At 49.5% G+C, this 22,953-nt stretch overlaps 1 protein-coding gene across 6 annotated transcripts in view; it reads left to right on the forward strand.

Moving 5' to 3' along the window:
* Positions 1 to 22,953, forward strand: part of Tbc1d22a (TBC1 domain family, member 22a) — a 287,645-nt gene that overhangs the window by 171,329 nt on the left and 93,363 nt on the right. For all 6 annotated transcript variants that reach the window (XR_015624388.1, XR_015624387.1, XM_087559126.1 and 3 more), the window contains 1 exon segment: positions 10,066 to 10,193. Coding sequence is in view for 4 of the 6 variants with exons in the window: in XM_087559126.1 (XP_087415252.1) it covers positions 10,066 to 10,193 (128 nt within the window). In the remaining 2 variants the exon portion in view is untranslated.

The raw sequence follows: 22,953 nt of genomic DNA on the forward strand, positions 1-22,953 counted from the left end.
CAGAATATCTTAGAGTTTTACTGCTGTGAAGAGACCTCATGACCAAGGCAACTCTTAAAAGGACAGCATTTAGTTGGGGCTGGCTTATAGGTTCAGAGGTTCAGTCTTCAAGGCGGGAACATGGCAGTATCCAGGCAGGCATCATACAGGAGGAGCTGAGAGTTCTACATCTTCATCTGAAGGCTGCTAGCAGAATATGGGATTCCAGACAGCTAGGACAAAGGTCTTAAAGCCCAAGCCCACAGTGACACACCTACTCCAATAAGGCAACACCTATTTCAACAACACCTCCAAATAGTGCCACCCCCTGGGCTAAGCATATACAAACCATCACATGGAGTGGATCCAAAAGCTTGTTTAGAAAAAGTTAATAAATAGATGCTTATAGTTAACTGTTCGGGGAAAACAAACAAACAGACAGACAAACAAACAAACTGCCAATATGAGGCTGTGCAGGTTCCCTAAGCATGAAGGAAATGGGGACTGTCGCCCACACATTTGACCATGTTATAAGACATGTATAGTTTTCTACAAACAGAATGACACATCCAGCTAGTCCTAGAAGAAAGGGGGGATGTTCTGAACTTCCCCAGATCTTGAAAGCAAATGAGCCAGAGCTTAATTTAAATCTTCCTTCAAAGAAGACTCTAGGCCTCCACTGAAAAGCATTCAGCAAAGAATAATGGATTCTACGTGGGCTACAGGGAAAATAAAATAAACAGGGGCATGTGTTTCCCAGTTTATTCCATAAGGTTGGTGTTTCTCTTATTCTCAAACTTTAAACAGTGCTTCTAAAGGAAGAACTACAGACCAGTATCCTCTGTGAACATAACTGAACAAAACTTTTAGCAAATCAAATCAAACACGGCATTAAAAGAATAATATATCATTGTGATATGTGCTGTATCCTCCAATGCATGGCTGATTTAACTGTTGGAAAAGCCTCTGATATAGTCCATTATGTTAAAATATCAAAAAAGGACAGACCCATAAAATTATCTCAGTGTGTGCAGGAGAAGCATTTGACAAAGCCCAGTGTTCGTTCTTAATGAAAGCCAGCAGTAATCCGGGAGTGGAGGGGAACTTCCTAACTCTGCCAGAGGGTTTCTGCAAAAGCCTGCAGCCGAACTCATACAGGCAGTGTGAGTCTGAATGCTTCTCTAGGTCTGTTCATTCTCCCTACTGCTATTCAGCACGCATACAGGTAGTCCAGCCAGTGCACAGAGGCAAAACCAGCAAATGGAAGCACACACGGTGCATGGATGCCCCCAGGCTGCACAAGGAGAAAGGAAACCCCTCCATCTTTTGAGAGCTAGTGGAAGCAACGAAAGAACTGACTAGAACCCGGAGGAGAGTTTCGTGAAACTTCAGGACACCAGGCCAGCACACAGAAATAATGTTTCTGTGTAATAGCATGAAGAAATCAGCAATTGAGTAGGCTGGGCAGATCGCTCAGATGGTGCATCTGAGTTTGATACTCAGAACGCACAGGAGAAGGATAGGCATGGCAGTGTGTGCTTGTAATCCCAGTGTTGGAGGGAGGGACGGGGGATACCTGCAGCTTACTAGCCAACCAGCCTGCTTACTTGTGAGTTAGTTCCAGGCCAGCAAGAGACCTTGTCTCAAAATTAACCAGGTGGATGTGGATGGCGCATTCCAGCTTGAGTGCCTGTGTACACACATGTACACACATAGACAGTAGCAGATGAGTGTGAATAAACACCACTGGTTACTATAGCATAGAAATGTGAAATTTATCAGGAAAACAGAATATGGCTACAAAACTACAACTGAGAAAATCCAGAATGCCCCAGTCTTGCCCGTAGACTTGGAAAGTCAGGGTATTAAATAACATTTTCCCTTACTGACTGCATATTCAGCTCAATCCTGGTTAAGATCCCAGCCTGCATTCTGTAGAAAGGGGCACACTGATCTTGTAGTTCTCAGGCAGATCCAGAGACTCTGGCATACCTGGGCATACCCAGCAAGATGAACAACACGCTAGGTCCACGTTTGTCTGAATTCAAGAGTGGTGGGTGATCAAGGTCATGCATTAGTGACACTGAGCCAAAGAGCACTGGGATAGAAAAGCATTTGGAGGGAGCTGCATGTAATGACAATTGACTTCCACAGAGGCGGGAAGGAAATTCATTGGCAGAATACACACACTATGTTAAGGAACTTGCATCATGCCCTTTCCACCTTAAAAAGTGAACTTGAATGGAGGAGGCCCTTTAAACCTCAGGGTCTATAGCTTACAGGAACAGAGGCTTTGTGCGTGATGTTAGGTATTGGAGTCGATTCTTAGAAAAGAAAGCCATCCACACCAGGAAGCATAAGGAGATTTGGATAGATATCAAAATTAAAACGTGTTCTTCAGACGCTTCCATCCAAAGTGAGAAGAGCTGCCTTCCAGATGCTACAGTCAGTTTCGGATCTTTAGAGTATCATCTCTTGAGGGTTGTATGAGATGAGGCCTAGGCAGATTGTTCAGCTGGCAGAGTGCCTGTCACATTAGCATGAAAACCTGAGTTCAGACTCCCACCCTCCTATATAAAGCCGTGTATCAAGGCTAGGTGTGGCAGTGCATAACTTCAATGCCAGATACAGGGAAGTGGAGACAGAAAGATGTCAGGGGCTCGCTGGCCGGCTAGCTCAGTTGAATTATGAGATACACTGTCAAAAAATAAGGTAGAGAGGGATTGAGGAAGCCACCTCCACGCACACATGCACGTGTGTACACACACACACACACACACACACACACACACACACACACACACACACAAACGACACATTGAATGGAAAGGAGTCAGGAACTAAGTCTTCTGGAGCTTCCTTCTAGCTACCCTGTCATCTGATCTGCTTCTCTTCTGCAGGCGTTGCTGATCTGTCATGGAGAGTGCAGTTAGACCTACTGAGTGCTGGGCATTCAGGAAACTCAGCGCCACCTTTTCCACCCAAACCTGTTTGGTTGTTTCTGGTGTGATGATAGCCCTGACCTGGAGGGGCTTATCGAGATGCTTATGAGCACATCTGTGAAGCAAGAGTGATCTAATGCCTAGTTGCTTAGCTCCGTGTAGCTTTAGAAGAACCTGTATTTTAGATTATGTTACTGTCAAAACAGAGACCTTAATGCCTCTGAGCTGAGAAGACTGTGTGCTGGGGTGTCAGATCCATGCTGATGCTATGCAGCCTGCCAGGAGGCTTGATTATATTCTGGGCTCATGGTCACTGGGGTCCCAAGAATGAGAGGTATTGTTTCCTTCCTGCAAGGCCTAGGCCTGAGTATGTTGCGCCTCCTTCCTGGGGCAGAAATGGCCATGTTACGTTTGCCTGCCTTGAAACATTGTGCTTTCCGGGTCTGACTGCCTCACCGACTCATTGTGTTGAGCACCTTAAGAAGACAGCAGTCCTGTGCCTTGACGACCTTGTTAAAATAACCCTTGGAGGAATTGTTTTGAAGGAATGCATTTGGCTTCTACCCTAAGGTCTGCTGGGGATATGCCCATTGGGGCATTTGATGGAGTGTATTTACCCTCTGAATGCCTAGCCTGGTGGCCACCATACTTCTGATGCTATCCATCTAGAATTAGAGTCAGTTTACAAGTGATAGGATGAGGTCACCATGGCCACTCTCCTCCCACATGCCAGCCATATTCTGGTACCTAGGCAATGTCCATTTCTTACTGACTGGTTCAGAATTCAACAATGTCCTCAACCCTTAAAGCTAGCTAGCTTTTTGGAGTGGCTCATTAGATCTAGGAAGTACCCCAGTTTTATTGTGGGGGCACGGGCCAGGAGGATCAACCCAATGAAGAGATGCATAGGGTAGAGTCTATTGTAGGGAGCTCTGTGCCTGCCCCTGTGGCATCAGGACCAACACTTCTCCACTGAATCGTAGTGCTGACCTCCTAAGAATCTCCACAAAGCCAGCTCCGGAGAACTCCCATGGCATACAGTTTGGATATGTAGTGGTACTCACAGTCCAGCTTCCCTCTCCTTCCCAGGGTCTAGCAAGGCTCCTGGTTTAGGTGACCAGTCCCCATCCCCCAGAACCGTCTGAACCTGCCAGGAACTTGATTAGTATGACAGAGACAGGCTAGGTTTTCAAGGCCTGTCAGGACCTGGCACAGGGACTGGTGAGCTGCTCATCACACAGTAGGGCAGCCTCTGTGAGGCTATAATTTACCAGGCTCTCATCTGCCTCCTGGGCTCCTGGGATGAGTGTGAGGGGCAGGAAACCCTTCCAGCCTCTTTGGTCTGAGGCCTGGGCTCAGGAGCAGCAGTGGGAATGTTGGGATTTCTCCCTTGCCTGATCTGCACATTTCTGAAATGATGTTAAGATTTTCTAAATAAATCTCATTTCCTATTGATTTCCATTACGATTTCTGAGGAAAATGTTTTTTTCTTTTTCCTGAGGAAGTTATCTGGCCATTCCTAGAGTGTAGTGACGTGTTTGTCGGAAGTGTTGCAGCTCATTAGGTGGCAGTACAGGTCACTTGTGTTCCTGGGCATTCAGATTTTCCTAAACCAGATAATCTCCAGGAGCAGAACTGAGCCTGACCTGAGCTTCAGGGCTGGCCCAGAGGCTCTTCCAACCCAGCCTTCCATCCCCGGGGGCCTTGCTTCGCTCTTCTATCCCCTTAGGCCAAGAAGGAGCAAGAGCCACCCTCCTTGACTGGAGCCCTGAGCTCGGAAGGTCTACTCCTGTTTGTTGATTGGAGCAGCCTGCTTTTCTCAGGCCTAGTCCTCAGAACCCTGGTCCTCAAATCCCCGATCCCCACAGCCCTGATCTCTATGGTCCTGCCTGCACAGCCCTGACCTGTGTGACTCCATAGCCCTTGCTTGCTGTAAGCCATCTGTTTGAATCTTCTCCCACTTCCAGCCTTTTTGTCATTTTTCTGAGCACACTCTACTGGGCACACTTGGTTCGCTGGCCTTGCTGAGAGGAAGCCTGGCTGTTTTCTCAGGGAGGGTGTTTGCTGCTATTGTCACCTCCAGTGATTGGTCATTTTCTGAAATTGGCCACCAAGATTTCTTCTCCTGTCCTTGGTTTGGCCTCTCCTCCTGTCACTGTGATGCAGGGTATGTGCCCAGGTCCTCCAGCTGGCTGGTGTGTTGGGTGCAGCACCCATTTAGGACCCGACTCTTCTTGTGGCAGAGAAGCAGCTTTGTCGTGCAGAGGCCCTGCCTCGACTGCGTTGGTTGCTCTTGTTTCTGTGCTTTTTTTATCCTCCTAACTGACGAGCTGATCAGAATCTTTCCCTTTAATCAAAGCTCCTTCCAGCCAGGCCCAGCAAATGCAGGCGGTGTTCAGTCTGCCCTCAGCTAAGCACAGGGATTGAAAGATTTCTTTGTTGGATATCTAAATGTGGGCCATTGTGTCTGCTCTTTCCACAAATAAATCTTTGTTGCCTGGTCCCGTGTCAATACTGCTAACCTGTAGCGGGAGCTCCAGGGTGCTGTGTGTTTACATAATTTACCTGCACTTGCAGTCCAGAAGACTAGATGCTTTCTGCAGGATTTCAGCTTATGGACCCACCATTGAAAGCACCGAGGTGAGCGGTCTGCAGGCTGTGGCTGCTGTCCCTTCTGATGACTTTACAGCAGTGCACCTTGCCCTGCCACACAGGACATTTTGGCTTGAAAGATGATAGTAATTATGTCTGCTCACTCATTCATTATGCTTGACTCTGGATTGCCAGTGAAATAGAAATTCTGGTTTTGGAATTATTGCTGACCAGATTCCTTTATCAGTGAGAGAGCATGAGCTCACAGTCACTTATAAAACAAGAGAGAAGAGTCATTTCAGCACACATGTTTGCAGTTCTGATGTATAGAAGTCGGAAGTTATGCCTAGTATTTAGCGGTCTATCTTACACTATGTTTAGAATAGGAGGCGGCCCTGTCAGAGACTCATTATGCACATTAGAAGCTGGCTGGAGAGCTGGTGGCTGGTCCACTTTCTCATTCATTACCCGTTTCCCAAGTAGCATGCGGTCAGTGAAGAATGGCGGCTTCCCTGTGGTCAAGGATACTGTCCAGGCAGCTTATAAGCTGAGCATTCCATCTGTCAGTGCTTAGCCCACACATTAGAACCCTGGACACCGATACTCACAGGAGTCCTGATGATCTCATGTTGTGGTTCACCACCTAATGAGTGTAGCCTTTGCCCTTTTGCAAACTCCTAGGAGTTCAAGGTTCCACATTGAGCAGAAGAGAAGGCCAGGTGCTCAGAAGCTTGGTCACATAGATAGCCGAGAGGCTCTAACCCTGTCCTGCTTGGCTCTTGGAGGAGAGGAGCAGCTTGCCATCCAGTGGCTTGGTTTCGCAGACAGCCCTGGTGTAGAGGGTGTATTCTCTCTGGGGAATGATTCTCTGCAAGCCTTCCTCTGCAGGGTAGACCAGTGCCCTTACATAGGCACATAAGCAGTAACTATTGCTGTCAGTGTTGTGGTCATTCTGCAGGATTGGTGCTCTGCAAAGGCAGATGCCCACACCTGGGCCTATCATGCACCCCTGGTAGAACTTGTCCTTACCAAGTCAGCCATCCCTGGGGGTTGCAGCTTTCTGGTTCCTGTGCCTGCTTTTTATAGGGCAGGAAGGGTTGCTTTTCTGCTAGGTTACTCTGATGATAGATCGTCCAGAAATGTGTTTAATTTTTCAGAGTAGTTTCTGGCTAGTTTGTCTTAGAAAAGTGCTGCCTGCCTGCGGGGTGCATGTCAGAACTATTTGTTTTCCAGGTCCTAAGATTCCTACCTTCCCCATGGTGGGTGGGCTGCTGGTATAGAGGCAGAATGTGGCCAGCATAGGAGGCTGTGGCTCCTGGATACAAGTCCCTGTGGTGACTCATTTTCTCCTCTTTACCCTCTCTTATCTTCTGTGGAGATTTCCAGGGTCAGCTGTTTCCTTGACACAGAAAGTCTCCAAGGAGACCATCTCTGTGTCTCCAAGGAAACTATTCCCTTGGAGAAGTTGAGTCTAACCATGAAGACCTGGCAGTCACTTAGTATGTCCATCTCAGGAAAGGATGATGGCATGGCTGCTGACCCCTTGTCTTAGTTAGGGTTTTATTGCTGTGAACAGACACCATGATCAATGCAAGTTTTATAAAGGACAACATTTAATTGGGGCTGGCTTACAGGTTCACAGGTTCAGTCCATTATCATCAAGGCAGGAGCATGGCAGAGTCCAGGCAGGCATGGTGCAGGAGGAGCTGAGTTCCACATCTTCACCTGAAGGAAGCCAGGAACAGACTGACATCCTCAGGCAGCTAGGAGGAGGGTCTCCAAGCCCACCCCACAGTGACACACTTCCTCTAATAGTGCCACTCCTTGGCCAAGCATATGCAGACCATCACAGCCCTTCACTGACGTCCCCATGGCAGCTGATGGTAGAAGCGAGGCCGGCTGTAGGCTGATAGTAGTGGATCCCTGTGGCTGGGAGTGAGCAGTGGAACCAGGGCGCCTGCCTGGGACCTCTGCTCTGGCCTCAGCTACACTGCCCGCAGACTGCCCTCATTGCCTACCATTTCCAGATGCCAGGGTTTCCTCCCCAGTGCTGCCACCACCCTTGGACTATGGGTCCCGTAACAGCCACCTGCATATTCATGAAAACTCATTCTTCATGCTCCCGTGTAGAAAGAACCTTGTTCAGTAAATTCAGTCATTTTCTAAACTGCTGGTTTGCAAGTGTTCATCAGATTTGAATTTCACATCAACTGCAGCGCCCTGCTTCAGTGCGCTGGGCCACAGCCGAGGCTGCTGCTGTCCCAGCAGATGTGCCCTTGGGAGCTGCAAAGGTTGCTGGGATGAAGAGCCACTTGAGCCCTTGGGTCTTTCTGTCAGTTCAGTTTTGTAGCTACAGCTAATTTCAGGCTGGAAAGAATTTTTGTCTTGTTTAAGAAAAAATGTACCTATATAGAATTAGGAAGTTGATTAATCCTGTTTGCGCAGGTCTGTACCAGACTTGATTAATAAACAGACTCTAGAGTCTGCAGTAATGGAACCAGCTGGAAGAGCTAGTATGCAGGCAGCTCCATCGCCCAGCAGCATGATGGGGTCAGGCCTCCTCCTGCTGGGCCTGGAGACCTGGCCCTTAGTCTTTTCCTGCAGAAGCAGCATATGGCAAACACACAGAGACCTCTGTGTCCCTCTGCTTCTTAGATCAGGAACATTTTTCCCTGGGAGTTTCAGGACCATCACTCCACCCAGTGTTCTTTCCTGAGGGTCTTAGGGATATCACTTCCTGGGTCCCTTTCCTCAAAGTCTTAGGGCCCTTTTCTTTCTTAGTACATTACCCCAGCCTCTGTGACGACCGGAGGGAACATGGCTGCTTTCATCAGCTCTGTTCTGTAGCTATGCACTGTGTTTTAACTGATCTTGAATTGCTTTCTATTTCTCATCATTAATAAGGGCCTAGTCTCTAAGCTTTCTCTCTAGACCCAGCCTGTTTGCTGATACTATAGCGAAATACCTACAACTGCTTACTGATAAGAAGAGGCTAAGTTAGCTCTTGGTTCCAGAGGTTCACGCATAGGACACTGGCGTCAGTTCATCTCTGAGGAGGACATGTGTCATCATGGTGGCGCTAAAGTTGTGAGAGGAACAGCTCACGCTGTGGAACAGGAGCCAAAGAGGAGGTCAGAAAATGGCCAGGCTCCTCTTCTGTGACAGGCCCCTTGTTGAGAACCAACCAGGGTTCTGTGAGAGCTGCATTTGAGTCCCTCCTGAGGGCAAGCCTTCCTTAACATAAGGACCTCCTGTAAAACCTTTTTCTTTTTCTTTTTCTTTTCTTTTTTTTTTCAGGAGCTGAGGACTGAACCCAGGGCCTTGCTCTTGCTAGGCAGGCACGCTACCACTGAGCTAAATCCTCAACCCCTTAAAGCTTTCATTACCTCTTTCCATTGCATAGCAAGGACCCAGCCTCCAGCACATGGACCCTGAGGGGACAAAGCACTGCCAAACTGGCTCAGTGCCGGGAGCTTCCTGCCCCAGAAGAGGACAGCAGTGGGCAGAGAGTGCAGGGACTGCCTGCCTGCTGAGGCCTTGCTTTTCTAGGACCAGCCCATCGCTCCCTCCTGCGGGCCTGACATGTCCCCACCAAGCAGCGCAGTTCAGTGTGTACATTCTTACACGGAAGCGAGTCATCTGTAAGATGCACAGCAAGCACGGGGCAGGCTTCTCCCTTCAGTCGTTGGGAAAGCCTTATTTTTGAGATGTAGCTAAAAGTTAGCTGGTAGGGGTCTGTGCGGACTAATTTTATATCAACTTAGTACAAGCTAGAATTATCTGGAAAGGAGGGAACCTCAGTTGAGAAAAATACCTCTACAAGATCTGGCTGTAGGGCATTTTCTTAATTGGTGTTTGTTGGGGGAAGGCCTAGCCCATTGTGGGTGGTGCTGTCCTGGGCTGGTGGTCCTAGGTTCTTTAGGAAAACATAAGTCATGATGAACAAGCCAGCAAGCATCACTCCTCCGTGATCTCTGCATCAGCTCCTGCCTCTAGGCTCCTGCCCTGCTCAAGTTCCTGCCCTCACTGCCTTTGATAATGAACTGTTGTATGAAACTGAGTGAGGTAAACCCTTCCCTCCCCTAGCTGCTTTTATTTGTGGTGTTCCATCTCAGTAATAGTAACCCTAAATAAGTCAGGGTCCATACTTTGGGGACAATGTTTAGTAGCCTGGCTCTCTGTGAAGCCCAGTTGTTTTTAGTCCTTAGTCATGCATCTAGAGGCTGCCTGGTCTGGACAGAAGCAGGTTTCTGGGTCTGTGTACAGGAGGGATGGTGCCTGGGTTAGGATGGGATCTCTAGAAGCTTGATGGCTCAGTTCCTTGTCTCTCCTTTAGCCCCTTTATTGGAGTTACAAATGGTGGTGAACTGTCTGTCATCTGGGTGCTAGCCATTGAACCCAGGTCCTCTGCAAGAGCACTAAGTGCCCCAATCACAGAGCCATCTCTCCAGCCCTTAATTGTTCTCTTGAAGAGTGGGCTCTGGGGCCCTTCCTTGATGGAATTAGTCCTTTGACCCAGGCTCCCCTGACAGCCTGTGCTTGTGTTGTATAGAGCGAGTCCACCGGCATCTGGACGGGCACGAGGTGAGGTACCTGCAGTTTGCCTTCCGCTGGATGAACAACCTGCTGATGCGGGAGCTGCCCCTGCGCTGCACCATCCGCCTGTGGGACACCTATCAGGTGAGCACCGGCCATGGCCCCAGCCCCGCCCTGCCTCCTCCTATGCTGCATTTCTTGCCGAATATCCTCTTCATTGCAACAAAGCCTTAACAGAATACTCTAGCTCTGGCGTTCCTGTCATCTGGCTATATGTAGAACAAGGACAAGGACCTTCTAAGATTCTCCTTGTCACCTGATTGCACTCCAGCTGGTGGTGACAGTCCCCTCCCATTCTCACTGGCAATTTACATGTTAAGCAGAGTTAAACTGTAAGTATGGCCTAGTAATCATGTACCTTTGCTGTACATCCGAGCAGCTCTTCCAGGAACTTCACACTCGGGACTCACGTGTTGTCTATGTTTTGAGTTACTTACAATAAAGATTTAAAGAAATCCTCAGACAGATGCAGCACAATATGAAATTTTCCACTCTTCACCAATTTTGATGAAATTCATGTCTTGAGGAGATTGAGTTTTCCGGAAGCATCCGCCTTGGCTCCCCTGAGTGTCCATTGCTTATTCTAGTCTCTTTTCGTTTTGTGTGTGAGGCCTGCTGACTGCCCTGTGTGCATGGGGTGCAGGCACTGGCTCACAAAATCCAGCAATGCCGCCTGGGGAGAGGCGTCAGATCTCCACAGAGTTAGGAAGGAAGCACCAAGTGAGTTTCCCTTTTATAGTAAAAGATCAAGTTCTCCCTGCTGTGAGAGCCCTGGATGGGCTCTGTGCCAGGGATTTGCAAAGGGGGCACTGCACTGGTGCTGGGCGCAGGTCTAGAAGATAGGGCTCCGGGTAGCATGTGTAGTATAAGGTGGCATGTGTCCAGGCTTTGCATAGTACTCAGTGTTAGAACTGTGCACATGGGCATACAGGACCCTTGCACAACAAGACTAAACCTTTGGGAGGGGTCTTTGGTTTAGAAGTTGCAGCACATTGTTCTGGGCGCTGTTGGGCCAGTGTATCTGCCATCTCTGCCTGAGTTTGGAACTCCCTTGAATAGAAGTATCACCCTTCATTCTAAATGCTGGTGGTGCATCTGTGTGTCCGTTTGTGTACAGTTTTGTTTTTCCTAATACCTATAATGAGAGTTAATGCTGTCAACTTGATGGGATCTAGAGTTACCTAAGGGTTAGCCTCTGGGCCTCCCTGTGAGAGAGTATTTACATTAGGCCAGCCTCTGGACAAGTCTCTGAGAGCTTATGTACGTTAGGTTAAGGTAGGAAGGCTCCTCCCAGCCGAGAGACTGAATGAAAAGGAGGAGGGATCTGAACCTCAGCACCCCAAGCTCACTGCTTCCTGATGCAGATGTCATGTGACTAGTTGCCAACACGATGGCCTGTACCCTTGATCTGTGAGCCAAGCAAAGCCATTCTCCCTCAAGCTGCTTTGCTGGGTGTTTTTTGAAGCAATGGGACAAGTGGCTAAAACTGCCTTCGGTCTGCTCTGCCTCCTGTGTTCTGTGGTCCATCATGGAGGCCTGTGTGGTAATGTTCTGTGAGCTGTGTGGTTGTCTGTGTTTTCATGGCAGAGCATGTTCCTGATTTGTAGGTTTTCTACTCAGGACTTGGCACTACAGAGTTCCTATTCAGAGAGACTAGTTGGGAATTAAAGCCTTACCTGCAGCTGTTTGGCTGAAGTAGCTGTCAGTCCAGTGCATCGATTAGCTTTCTGTCGGATGGCAGGAAACAAAACCTAATATCCTGTAAATTGCAAATGCTCTCATTCCTGTGATTGCTTAGACTATTCATGACCCAGGCCTGCTCATTAAGCTCAGAGTTCCTTGCAATTCTGTCCCATTATGAATAAAGCTGGTATCAAGTCAATCACACTTCGAGCAGACAGAAGACAGATCAGCTCAGCCATGTCCTGCACTGTTTCCCTGAAGTGCTCAGTTGGCATTCAGACTTTGAGAATACTCATGACCTCTTCTTCATTGAGTTAATTTTCCTGCAATTTAATTTTGTCATGAATCATTTCCTTTGTATCAGAGCTCCTTTTTGAACAGATATGACCCTGGTCATAAGCCTTTCTCATCTTAAAGTCAGTGGGTCTCCATTTTCCAGGGCTGAGCTGCCTTTTCTGGCACCGGAAGCACATGGCCATCCTCGGACAACGGATGAGCAGTCACTCTGTATAGCAGGATGTTTATTGGCTAGGCCATCCCTACAGTGTGGCTTAAGATCCTTTTGGACACATGCCATGGGAAGATGGTTGATGAGTACCTTGCGCCAAGCCCCTGGACGAGACTGTGGGCAGGAAATGGATGAAATGAATTGTCTTAGGATGGGACAGGCATGGGTCATGCAGATGTGTGTCCCCTCAGGGTTTTCTGCCATCTTATCACAATAGCTGGCACCAGATGTGACAGCCATGGATTGACCAGTGGTCACCACACCTAAAAGATTTTCAGTCTGTGTGAGCTACTTTTGAAGTGTTCTCTAGGGTAAGGATCTAGCCTTGCCAGAAGCACCCCCTCTAGACTAAGCTCCACACATGACAGCAGCTCTGGAATTTGTCCTTTGGGTGCTGGACTGCAGCAGAGGGGCTCAGTTAACTCAGTCCTGGGCCAGTGTCCTCACTGGCCCAGCCAGCCATCTTGTTTTACTCTTCCCATGTGGCAGGGACATATAGCTTTCTGCCCACACAAAGGCATTGTGCTCCAATGTCTTTGATGAAGAATGGCTTGTTGTGCTGCTCCTGACCTCTCACCTGACCCATTCACATCTTAGTTAGAACACCTCATTTTATTAACTGTCCTCACTGCCATTTCACACACACCAGGGACACACACACACACACACACACACACACACACACACACACCCCAGTGGGTTGGAAAGGAGCTGGAGTCAGGGCCTCCTTGCACTTGGCACATGCCCTGTCATCAGAGAGTCTTAGGGATCCCCGAGCCACTCAGTTCACACATATGAGTACTTTCCTGAGCCCCTGGGCTTTAGGAGTATTGCAGAGAGGATTGTGATCTCAAAGGACCATGTTCCAGGACACAGACCAGATGCTATTGTCAGTTCCTCTGTCTCAGGTGTTAGGGGCAGTGCTGTAGAAGACCTCCAGAGCTGGGCAATTCTTGCAGGATGGGTGGCAAGTGACAAGTGGCTTTGAGTTGTGGTCAATGTGCTTAGATCTCTACAGGATATCCGTGAAGAAGAACGTTTTATGTTGGAGGAGTCTAGTGAGGATGGAGGAGATGAAGCATTATAGGGGGAGGGTAAGATCAGAACCTGCACGGAATTGCTAGAAAGGCTTTAGGGCAGGGGTCACTCACATTTGGACATAGTTGTGTGGCTGTAGTAAGAAACAGTGGGCTATGCAGAGTGGATGCTGCCAGGGCCAGAACCTTCTCCACTCACGCATGCTTCTGTGCTCCAGCATCTCTGTGCAAAGGCCATGCTCAGGGATTGAAGATGAGTCTAGGTGTGTGGGAAGCTTCTGGAATGGTTTCTCCTTTGGTGTGGACTAGGACTAGGCCCGAGGATTTCTTCCAGCAGATAGAGAACACATGTCTCAGTAGAGACTTCCTGTTTGCACTTATACTGGCTTATGAGAGGCTACTCTTTAGAGCCTCCCACAGGGTGAAGAATTGTGTTCCCAGCCACCTGGAGCTGAGGCCATCAGCTGTCATTGGGCTAGAGGACAGAGCCTTCCCCAGTCTATCCTCAAGAGACCCCAGCCCTTAAAGGACACTTCTGTTATAGCTATGGAAGCCCCAGAAGCTGCATGGCAGATTTCTGTCGCTGGGAACCGTGGCATCACCATTGCATATACTGCAAGCTTGTGTGATCCTCAGAGCAATGAGTAGCTAGTTACATGCTAGATTTTTGTTGCCATGGGTATTTCAACTCACATTTGGCATTAAGACTAGACAAGATAAATTGGAGCATGGGATGAAGAACTATCAGCTCTTATGCATGTGAGCAGCCTGTTAGCTTTTAGTGGTGTGACTCAGGGCACCTAGATCTAGCTGGATCATCTTCGGGCACATTTAAGAGAAGTAAGGAGGGTCAGGCTATAAAGGCACGGAAGGATGAAGGTTCTGCCCCAGACACCAGTTTGTAGTAAGCATGGAGTAGGCTTCTTTCCTGCTTTTAAAGGAAAGTGGTTTTGGCAGAGGTTGGGCTGACATATTGGAGGTGGAAAATGCCCAGAAGTCACTTTAAAGTAGGTCCAGCCTGTGAGCATCAGACCATGAAGCTGGATTAAGTTGTGGTTTCCAAGGTTTTCTGAGCTCCCAGGAGGTTTGTCTGCTATTGACATCCATCCATCCTCCTGTCTTTCCACTGTCACCTATAATGTGTCACCTGCTCCTTGGAGAGGCCTGCATGAGGACATGGGGCAGCATCATGGTATCCGAGGAAGGACTCCAGGAGCTCACAGCTGGCCTGAGATGGGAATATGTGACAGAATCATAGCCATGCTTATGTTGACAATGAAACCAGGCACTGGCACCTTGGGCAAGGACCTTCCTGTCTAGGGAGTTAAGGAGGACAGAGTAGGATTCTAAAGGCAGGGACTTCATGCTTAGTCTGCCACACAGAGTGTGGTGACTGTGGTAGGTTGTAGTGGGCCAGTTGTGCATTACATGGAGTTCAGAGGCAGGTAGTCACAGCTGGCTTGGCCTGAGGCAGGACCAACTATGGCTGTGCAGGGCGCCTGGAGTCCAGGGTTGAGGACAGGCTCCTAGCACTTGCTACACCCTTTGCTACACCCAGCTGACAGCAGTTATGGCTTCTGGACCTCCTGGGTGCCACAGCACAGATTCTGTGGCTCAGGTGGCATTGGAACTGATAGATTGGGTTAATCTAATAAGCCTGAGGAAGCAGGTCTCCATACAACACACTTTTTCATAAGCCCATTAAGATTTGAGAGTGTAAGCTCTTCATGCCTACCCGCCTACAGGAAGCAAGCATACATCACTGTCAGTCTAGTAAGGCTTTAGAAACAGAACACTCAGCAAGACTTGGCTCACTGCAGTTATGTTTGCAGGGAGGAACCGGAAGACGAAAGGTTGAGCCTGCCCCTTGAGAGCAGCAGTAGCAGCACTGTGTCCTGGGATTGGAGAGGCCATCTTAGGGTGTGTCTGGAGTAGCCTTCTGGGCTTTGCCATTCTTCTTCCAGTTTTGATCATCAGAGTTGTTGCCTTTGGAGCTTAGGGAATGTGAAGGAGACAGTTCCTTCCTCTGCAGTTCAGGACTACTCAGTCTTCTTGGTTAGGTGTGTGAGGGAGGGCTCAGTAGTGTGGACCAGGTACATACCAGAGGAGTGATGTCCAGGCTCCATCACCTCCCCACAGTTCTGACACTGGGCATCTCTCAAGCCCACCTTGGAGCTGATATCTCTAGTTCTCTTCCAGTCAAAAAAGTGTGAGACATGTTTAGATCAGTGTCCCACTGCTGTCACAGGTGCCTGAGGTAATGATCTTAGGTGTGTTCTAGTGGAAATTTCTGTCTATGATCTTTGAACCTGTGGTGAGAGAGCATGCATGCTTGGGTGAAAATGCCAAGGCTGGGATATGAGAGAGAAGGGCCTGGAGTACTCCTCTCACTCTCAAGAGCTTATGCCCCAGCTAGAAGGCTCCCATCAAACTTTGCATCTTAAAGGTCCTACCACCTCCCAGTGGTTATCAGGTTGTGGACAGAGCCTTGGGCACATGGGCCTTTGGAGGACATCCATCTACAGACGTTAGTGGAGCTGAAAAGCTTGTTGATGAATGAGTGTTGTTTTCAGCTTCTAGCCACAGCTAGGCAGGCAGCTCATCGCCTTAGCCATTCAGAGTCTGTGGGAATGTACATACAGTTACAGACCACGAACTGCCCTGTGTTTCTGAGTGATCTACAGAGTCTCGTTAAGAACAGCCAGTTGGCCAGAGGAAGCTCTTTGTCCTTTCCCTCCCAGCATCTGGTCTCCCTGTAGCATTACTAACAGGTACTACACAGCAACCCATTGTGACCACTCTGCATAATTTTCTTTGTATTTGCTTTAAGCTAGGCAACAATAGTAGCTAATTCTGGAGGTGAATTGATTGGCTATACTATTTTGTAATTGGAGAGTGAAAAGTATCTACTCATTGAGTCCCCACTTCAACAACTTAGCTTTATGGTGCATGTCCACTAGGCTCAGGACCAAGGCAATCAACCAGGAAGCAATACCAGAATAGTTAGGTCACTAACTTTGACCTCTGTGGTCTCCTCTTATCACAGCCTCTTGTGGATGGGTCAGTGCTTGGTGCCCATCTGGGAAATAGAAGATGTGGAGAACCAGGCAGGACCCTAGGCTTATCTAGCATCTTGACCATCCTCACACTTTACTTCCAGCTCCCCTCACCCCCCAAATCTGATTCTTAGAAGTAGATGACAGAAGTTAGTATGAAACAGCACTGGGCTTGGAGATCTCAAGGCTCTGCAGCAAGGGATTTAAAAGAAAATGGCAGAAGGATGCTTGCTGCTGTGGTGATAGCAAGGGGACTGCAGGAGGGCCCCTCCGGAGGACAGAGTGACATTTCCTGGGTGGATGACATGAAGTGCTGTCCATGTGGTATTGTTTATGTATGCACAGACTTTATCCACAGGAGGGAGATTTTAATACAAGTCTTTTTAAGATGACAGTAGGGTCCAGGAATGGGGACAACAGGCTGTAATGTTGAGGTCCAGCTTTCTGGAGCTGAGTAGAAGGTCCTTGGATTCCCTCTGCCTCATGCATGGTAGTTTAGGAAAGCCTTCATTTGCAAATCTGAGAAGAGCTTAGGTCTTCATGTGGAAGTCACTAGGTGATGTCCCCATGGAGCCCTCCAGCAGCCCAGATTGTGATATGTTAGAGGCCAGCAGTGTGCAGCTTTGCCCTCACAGGAGCATCTGCAGGTGGGGGTGGGGTCACCGCTCCATGGGGATACCCTGGCCATATGGGTCTCTGGTAGGCCACTGGACCTCTGGGAAAAGCCTCTCAGTCCTTGATTATCCCTTAGAGGCAGTGTGGGAACTGTACAAGGAGTCAGATGCTAGAGTCACTGATGAGGGCGAAGCAGAGTCCAGTGAGAGGGCTGCTCCTCCCTATGTGCAGTAGGTGGTAGAGGACGTGCAGCTAAGAGAGGAATCCCAGAGCACACACGACATCTGAAGACTGGGTTTCCCTGAAGGTACGAGTCTCTCTGTGTGGCTGGAATTTGAGGTCTGAAACTGAAGTCGCTGTATGCTAAGGCAGCTGATGTCAGAGGGCATGGGCCCCTCTAAGCGTGCACACTCACCGTGTGGTTCAGTGAAGGGGTTTCATGCCAATTGATGAATGAATTGATGATCTTCTAGGACCTGAGTCCTGGATTCCCCACCCAGGGCAAGGAGTGGCTGGCTGTTCTGTGGCCTTGTCCAACAGGAGTGGGGAGATGTTAGAGGTGGTAGCCTCTCCTAGTGTCACAAAGACTTTGTTCTTGTCCTGCTTCTGCTAATCTCTGAAATGATGTATTCATGCATATTTTATCTGAAGAGGGACCTTCAGCAACTTGTCTAAGTTCTATAGGCCTCTAGGTTCAAGAAAATCAGGGCCGTTGAGGGAGCCCTGGTTCCTGGCATGTGTGAGATGGCTTCTCCTGGGCAGAGGCCACCAGCAGGTCACCCCCCAGGGAGCTAACCATTTCACAATATCAGTATCCCATTTCTCTGCTAAAAAGGCTCAGCCTGGGAGAGTCCCAGTTGATTACAAGGGTGGACATACAACGGATGATGACTAAGGCTGTGTGTCCTAGATAAGAACCATATGCTTTAAGGGAATCGTTGAATGCCTTGTGGCCAGAGAATCCAGTCATCCTCTCGGGGTGTTATGCTGGGACGCTGAGCGGGAGGGTACAAATATGCCTGCTTTCAACAAACGACTACTGTGTACTTACAGTGACAGGAACGGATGGCCAGACAGTCCTGATGAGAGCAGGAAGGGACAGAACAAGAATCTGCTGTGGCCTGGGGCCAGAGAGGAGCCAGCAGCTTTCAAAGGGCCTGTAGAACTCCTCTTTGAGGACTCCCCTGCTTCTGGGTGATGTGTGTCCTCATCCTATGGGGCTATGCTACCCTCCAGGGTCCTACAAACCTCCTGCTTCTGTGAGGATATTCAGCTTCTCCCTGGGACTTGCTCTGAGCTTTGTTCAGCTGTCCTGATGAGGCACAGGCTTGATTTCAACCTGGGGCACGGAGCAGACTAGGCTTCGCGTTTCTATCCTTACTGCTTCCCGCGGCCATTAGGCTTGACTTCCTCTTGGGAAGCTGATTAGAAGCAATGGCCTACCTGCTTTCTGTATGTGCAAGGGTCGCCTGCTCCCAGTCCACAGGACACTGTAATGAAAAGAAAAAACTGAAAAAGGGCTCACTTGAGGTCTGGGTACCTCCTGGCTGTCCCAAGAGCCCCAGATCTGCTGTTGTACCTAAAACATAGCTCCTCTAGGATCCAGGTTCTGTGAACATAGGAAAGGGAGCCCAGGCTGGCCCTGTATGGTGAGCATGCATCTATATGGACCTGACTCATCGTAGCTCAGGAGATGTTCATTATTGTTAATCTGGGCCAGCGTCCCCCTGGTGTTAGCTCTCTGTTAGCCTCAGCTACTGCATAGGTGCGGGCTGCTCCTCTGTACTATGTGAGTTTTGTTGTTCTCAGAGGTTAGGAGCACTTACCCTGAGTAGTTAACCTAGTAATCTGGTGACCCTGTGTCATGTAGAATCAGTACCCAGCATATTAGACAAAGGATAAGGACCAAAGGCAGGGTCATCTTGACTTCGAGATTTTTCAGAGTGCTTCTGCCAGTCCTGAAGAGGAGAGGGCAACTGGTAATTAGGAACTAAGTATTCCCTGGGGATCAGGGCCACCCATATCTCCCCCCTGTATCAGCCTATATACTCCCTTCTATCCCCCAGCTTCTCACTCCTGGTCCTGACTTGAGATTCCACATCCCTGCCTGTTGCTCATATCACCCCAGGGCCAGGGGAGAGAACTGTAGAACTGTAGAGTGCCCCAGGCCAGGGTTTGAGGAAAACTGCTGTTTCCAGGCAACCGTGCTGGTCCCAAAGCCCTGCGTGGAGGCGGGAAAGCCTCCCTGGTCCCAGCAGGCATCATGCTCCTGAGTGCTTTCTGTCCACATGGCCTTGATTTAGAGACTTCCGTAAGTACTCATCTAGCTTGAAAATGACCTCCATCTTTATGTGCTGTGGAAGAACTTAAAAAATAAGTTACCCAGGACCTGCTTCCGGGAGCTCAACCTGGCATACCCCAGTGTGGGGAGTCTCAAGCTTTCCAGTACTCTTTTCTGTAACATTTTGTTATGGTCAGAAGGACCGTAAACAGCTCCACCTGTGTGCCTGATGCAACGCTCACAGCTTTGCCTCTTGGGAGCGTGGTTGGCTCCTCTTCCTAGGCCGGTTGGAACCAGGCTTTAAGACATTAGGGCAGCTTCCTGGGCCAGCTGCTGCCGCCCTATCACTGAGCATTGGAATTAACCTCCCGAATGTAGTGCAGGAGGAGGTAGTCCTGACAGGAGCATCTCATTCAGTGCCTGGACCTCCCAGCAGGTGCCCTTCTCCACTTCTAAACCACCATGCTGTCACAAACCATAGAGTGGACTCTACTAGAGCGAACACAGGTGGGCACTGCTTGGAAAACACAAAAGTGTTAGCAGGACATGTTAGCCTCATCCCACATGTTGGAGTTGGCAGTTAGCACTGTAGCACGCTCACCAAGCGAACTGCAACCATAAGCAACCACCATGTGTTTGTATGTGGATATCATTGTGACTGCAGAGGGTACAGTTTGTCCACGGTCCGTGCTACACCCAGCCTCACTCTACTCTGGGCTGTTTCTCTGGCTGTGTCCTTTCTGCTCCTGAGTTCCCTCTCAGCCTCTGCTTTTGGCCCTCCTCTGCACTTCCCCTCTGGCACAGCCAAGAGCTTTCCAGCAGCAGCTCATTCCCATTCCTACAGTGTGGTTCCCTTCCTGCACAGGCCTGCTGGAGCCTGGGTATTCATTTCCCCCTCTTGGATGTGATAACAGGAGACAGGCACTTTGCTGCTGATTGAAGTCAAGTAGCAGGGCCAGCAGCAGGGTCTGGGAGATCGCTGATGAAAACTGTGGTCGGGGACAAATAGCTCTGACACACAGGAGCAGTACTAAGAGAGCGGTGGCCTCTCAGTGGCCTTGGAGCCTCCTCTTCTTCTCCTTCATCACCCTATATTGGAGCACTGGTGTTGGGCATAGGCTTAGGGGTACATGAGTCCTTTGTAGGGCTTTGTGGGTAGGGCCACTTCTCTCTGGAACTAGTGTCTTCTTACTCTTAAAGCACCACTGTGGCTCACAGGAGTCTAAGGTAGATGTTCTGTAGGACGGCGTGGCTACGGGTGGAGGAGCTGATCCGGCACACTGCTCAGCCTTCTTGAGCTCTGCCCATCCATATCCCTTCACCTGGGACTTGGTCTGTGTATGACTTCCTAGGCAGAAGGTACCATGGGAATTTCCAGGTCACCAGCCTAGAGTGGCTGCTTGGAGCTAGGGAGTGCCCTAGCAAACAGGTCAGAGGATGGTTGGTGGGGAAAGGAGCCCTGATACTAACTGGGGCAATTCATGCAGCCTTCTTTCTTACAAAGACAGAATTCAGAACCTTGGAGTTGGCTGGGTATATAGCTCAGTGGGAAAACGTTTGCCTAGCAGGGTTCAGTCCTCTGCACTGTGGGGTGGGCAGTACTTTGAAGATGCACACCAATGGGATATTTATCCTCTCAACATTTATAATGCCACCCATACTACGAAGGGCTACCAGGTAGGAAGGTGGTTGGAACAGCCTCGGGAGGTCGGGAAGACAGGTGGACCTGTATGAGGTCACGTAGAAGACTTGTCATGGGTTAAGGGGTCTTGGGGAGTCATGTGGCAGCCCTCAGTGTAGGCGTCAGCCAGCCCACAGAGTACACACTCACCCGAAGTGAGTCAGGGCTCTTAGGCAGTAAGGGGTGTCCTCTCGGTGCTTTGTTGCTGAGCTACATGGGAGAGTTAACAGACCTTCCCATGTCAGAGTGAGCAGGAGTGCCTGCCTCTGGCTTGAGTGAACAAGGATCCATGACTAGATCAAGCCGGCCTCCCTTTGTTGGCGATCTGAGAATCTGCAGAGGCCCCACTGGGACAAGACTGAGGTAACTTGAGTCATGGCTCTTGGTGCTCTGTTTCTGTATTTCCTCGTCAGCTCTGCTTGTCATTAAAGCCGAGCTGTTCAAAGCCAGTCTTTCCATGTCTCCGCCTTGTGGAGCAGGCCCTTCTGAACTTCAGTGGCAGCTGCTAAGGGCTTCTTTCTCTTTAGGAGAAAGTCACTGATAGTTCACCAGGCAAATAATTGCCAAACGGCATAGCGGGGAAGCGCTGTCAGAAAGGGCAAGTGGGTGAGTTGGAGCCGGTTCATCACCTCAGCCCTCAGAAGCTGTCTACTGTGCAGGTGCCGCTCATGCCTGGCACCTCCTGTCATTGTCTGGTCTCTCAGGTCCCTGTGTCAGCAGATGTGAGGACTGTCATTTACACTTAATCATCAGAGGCTTTGTCTACCCACTCCAAATGTCCCCAAAGGACATTCAAGTCACTTAAAATAAGCACTGGGATCTTGTGCATGTGAGATGGAGGAGGGGCCACCCCCATGCCATGTCCTGCATGAAGATGCTCTGAAGCTGTTTCTGTGGGAACAGAAAGATGGAGGCCCCTCCCAGATATATGTTCTTCAGCCCTCAGCCCTGCTTCCACTTCTTCAGCTCTTCTGCCTTGCTTATAGTCTGTCCTTGTTCTGTGTTCTTGGGGCCTCTAGGGCGTCTGTCCTTCTTACACTCAATGCCAGACCCTCAGCAGTGTGCCATCTGTCCCTGGGCTCTCCTCAGATACTGCACAGACATCAGGGTGGTGCCAGACCCCTCATTCAGCCTTTCAACAAAGGTCAATGTCTGTCCGTGGCTTTGTTTTCCATGTCTTCTAGAACTTGGTTAAGCATAGGCGTGTGGTCTGCCCCCTTTTGGTCTGGATTTCTCTCATGCTCTTGAGTTTGCCAGGCCTTCTGTGTGGTCAGGAGTGTCCACCTTCATTGCTTGATTATGAGGCTTCTCAGCATTGCTGGGCCTTCACACCGCATGCAACACCACTGTAGCAGGGTCACTGGCCCCCTGGTTGTCCTCAGAGGGAACTGGTGGTGCCCACCTGGGAATGCATTTGCTCGGCCTCAGATCCGTGGCGTCCTGTGCTCTGTTTCAACAAGTACCGGAGAGACTGGGCCTTCTTCTCAAGCCTGAGGACTGCTGACCTTGGTGTGTCTGGCCACTCACACAGGGCTGGCCGTGTGGTGGGATGGCGCTTTCTTTGTCCTGAGTGAATTTCATGTTCTTGTTTTATTTCCAAGTGGTCCATGGTAGCTCCCAGCACACATCACCATGCTTCTGTTGGTGGAGGGAGGTTGCTGTGGTGATAGATGAGGGTCATGCTTGATGGAGAGGAGGAAGAAGGCTGGCAGTGCTCTGTAGTCCTCATGAGGTGGAGACAGGAAGTTACCGAGAGGTCCCTTGTATAACACAGGTTCCTGCTCTCAACGAAGACCTTTTCCTTCCCATCCCATCACCTCCCTGGGCAGCTTTTCATGATAACCGCCCTCAGATGCCAGCCTCACTCTATCAGAGATGCTGTTCTCACCTATGGGTGCACTCTGAATCCCAAGTGCTCTCTTCGTCCAGCACCAGTAGCTTATGACCCCTGCTACCTGTCACCCAGCACCCAGCCTATTTCTT

This window comes from Rattus norvegicus, chromosome 7 (assembly GCF_021556685.1).
Source record: "Rattus norvegicus strain SHRSP/BbbUtx chromosome 7, alternate assembly SHRSP_T2T, whole genome shotgun sequence".
In the NCBI taxonomy this organism is placed as follows: Eukaryota; Metazoa; Chordata; class Mammalia; order Rodentia; family Muridae; genus Rattus; species Rattus norvegicus.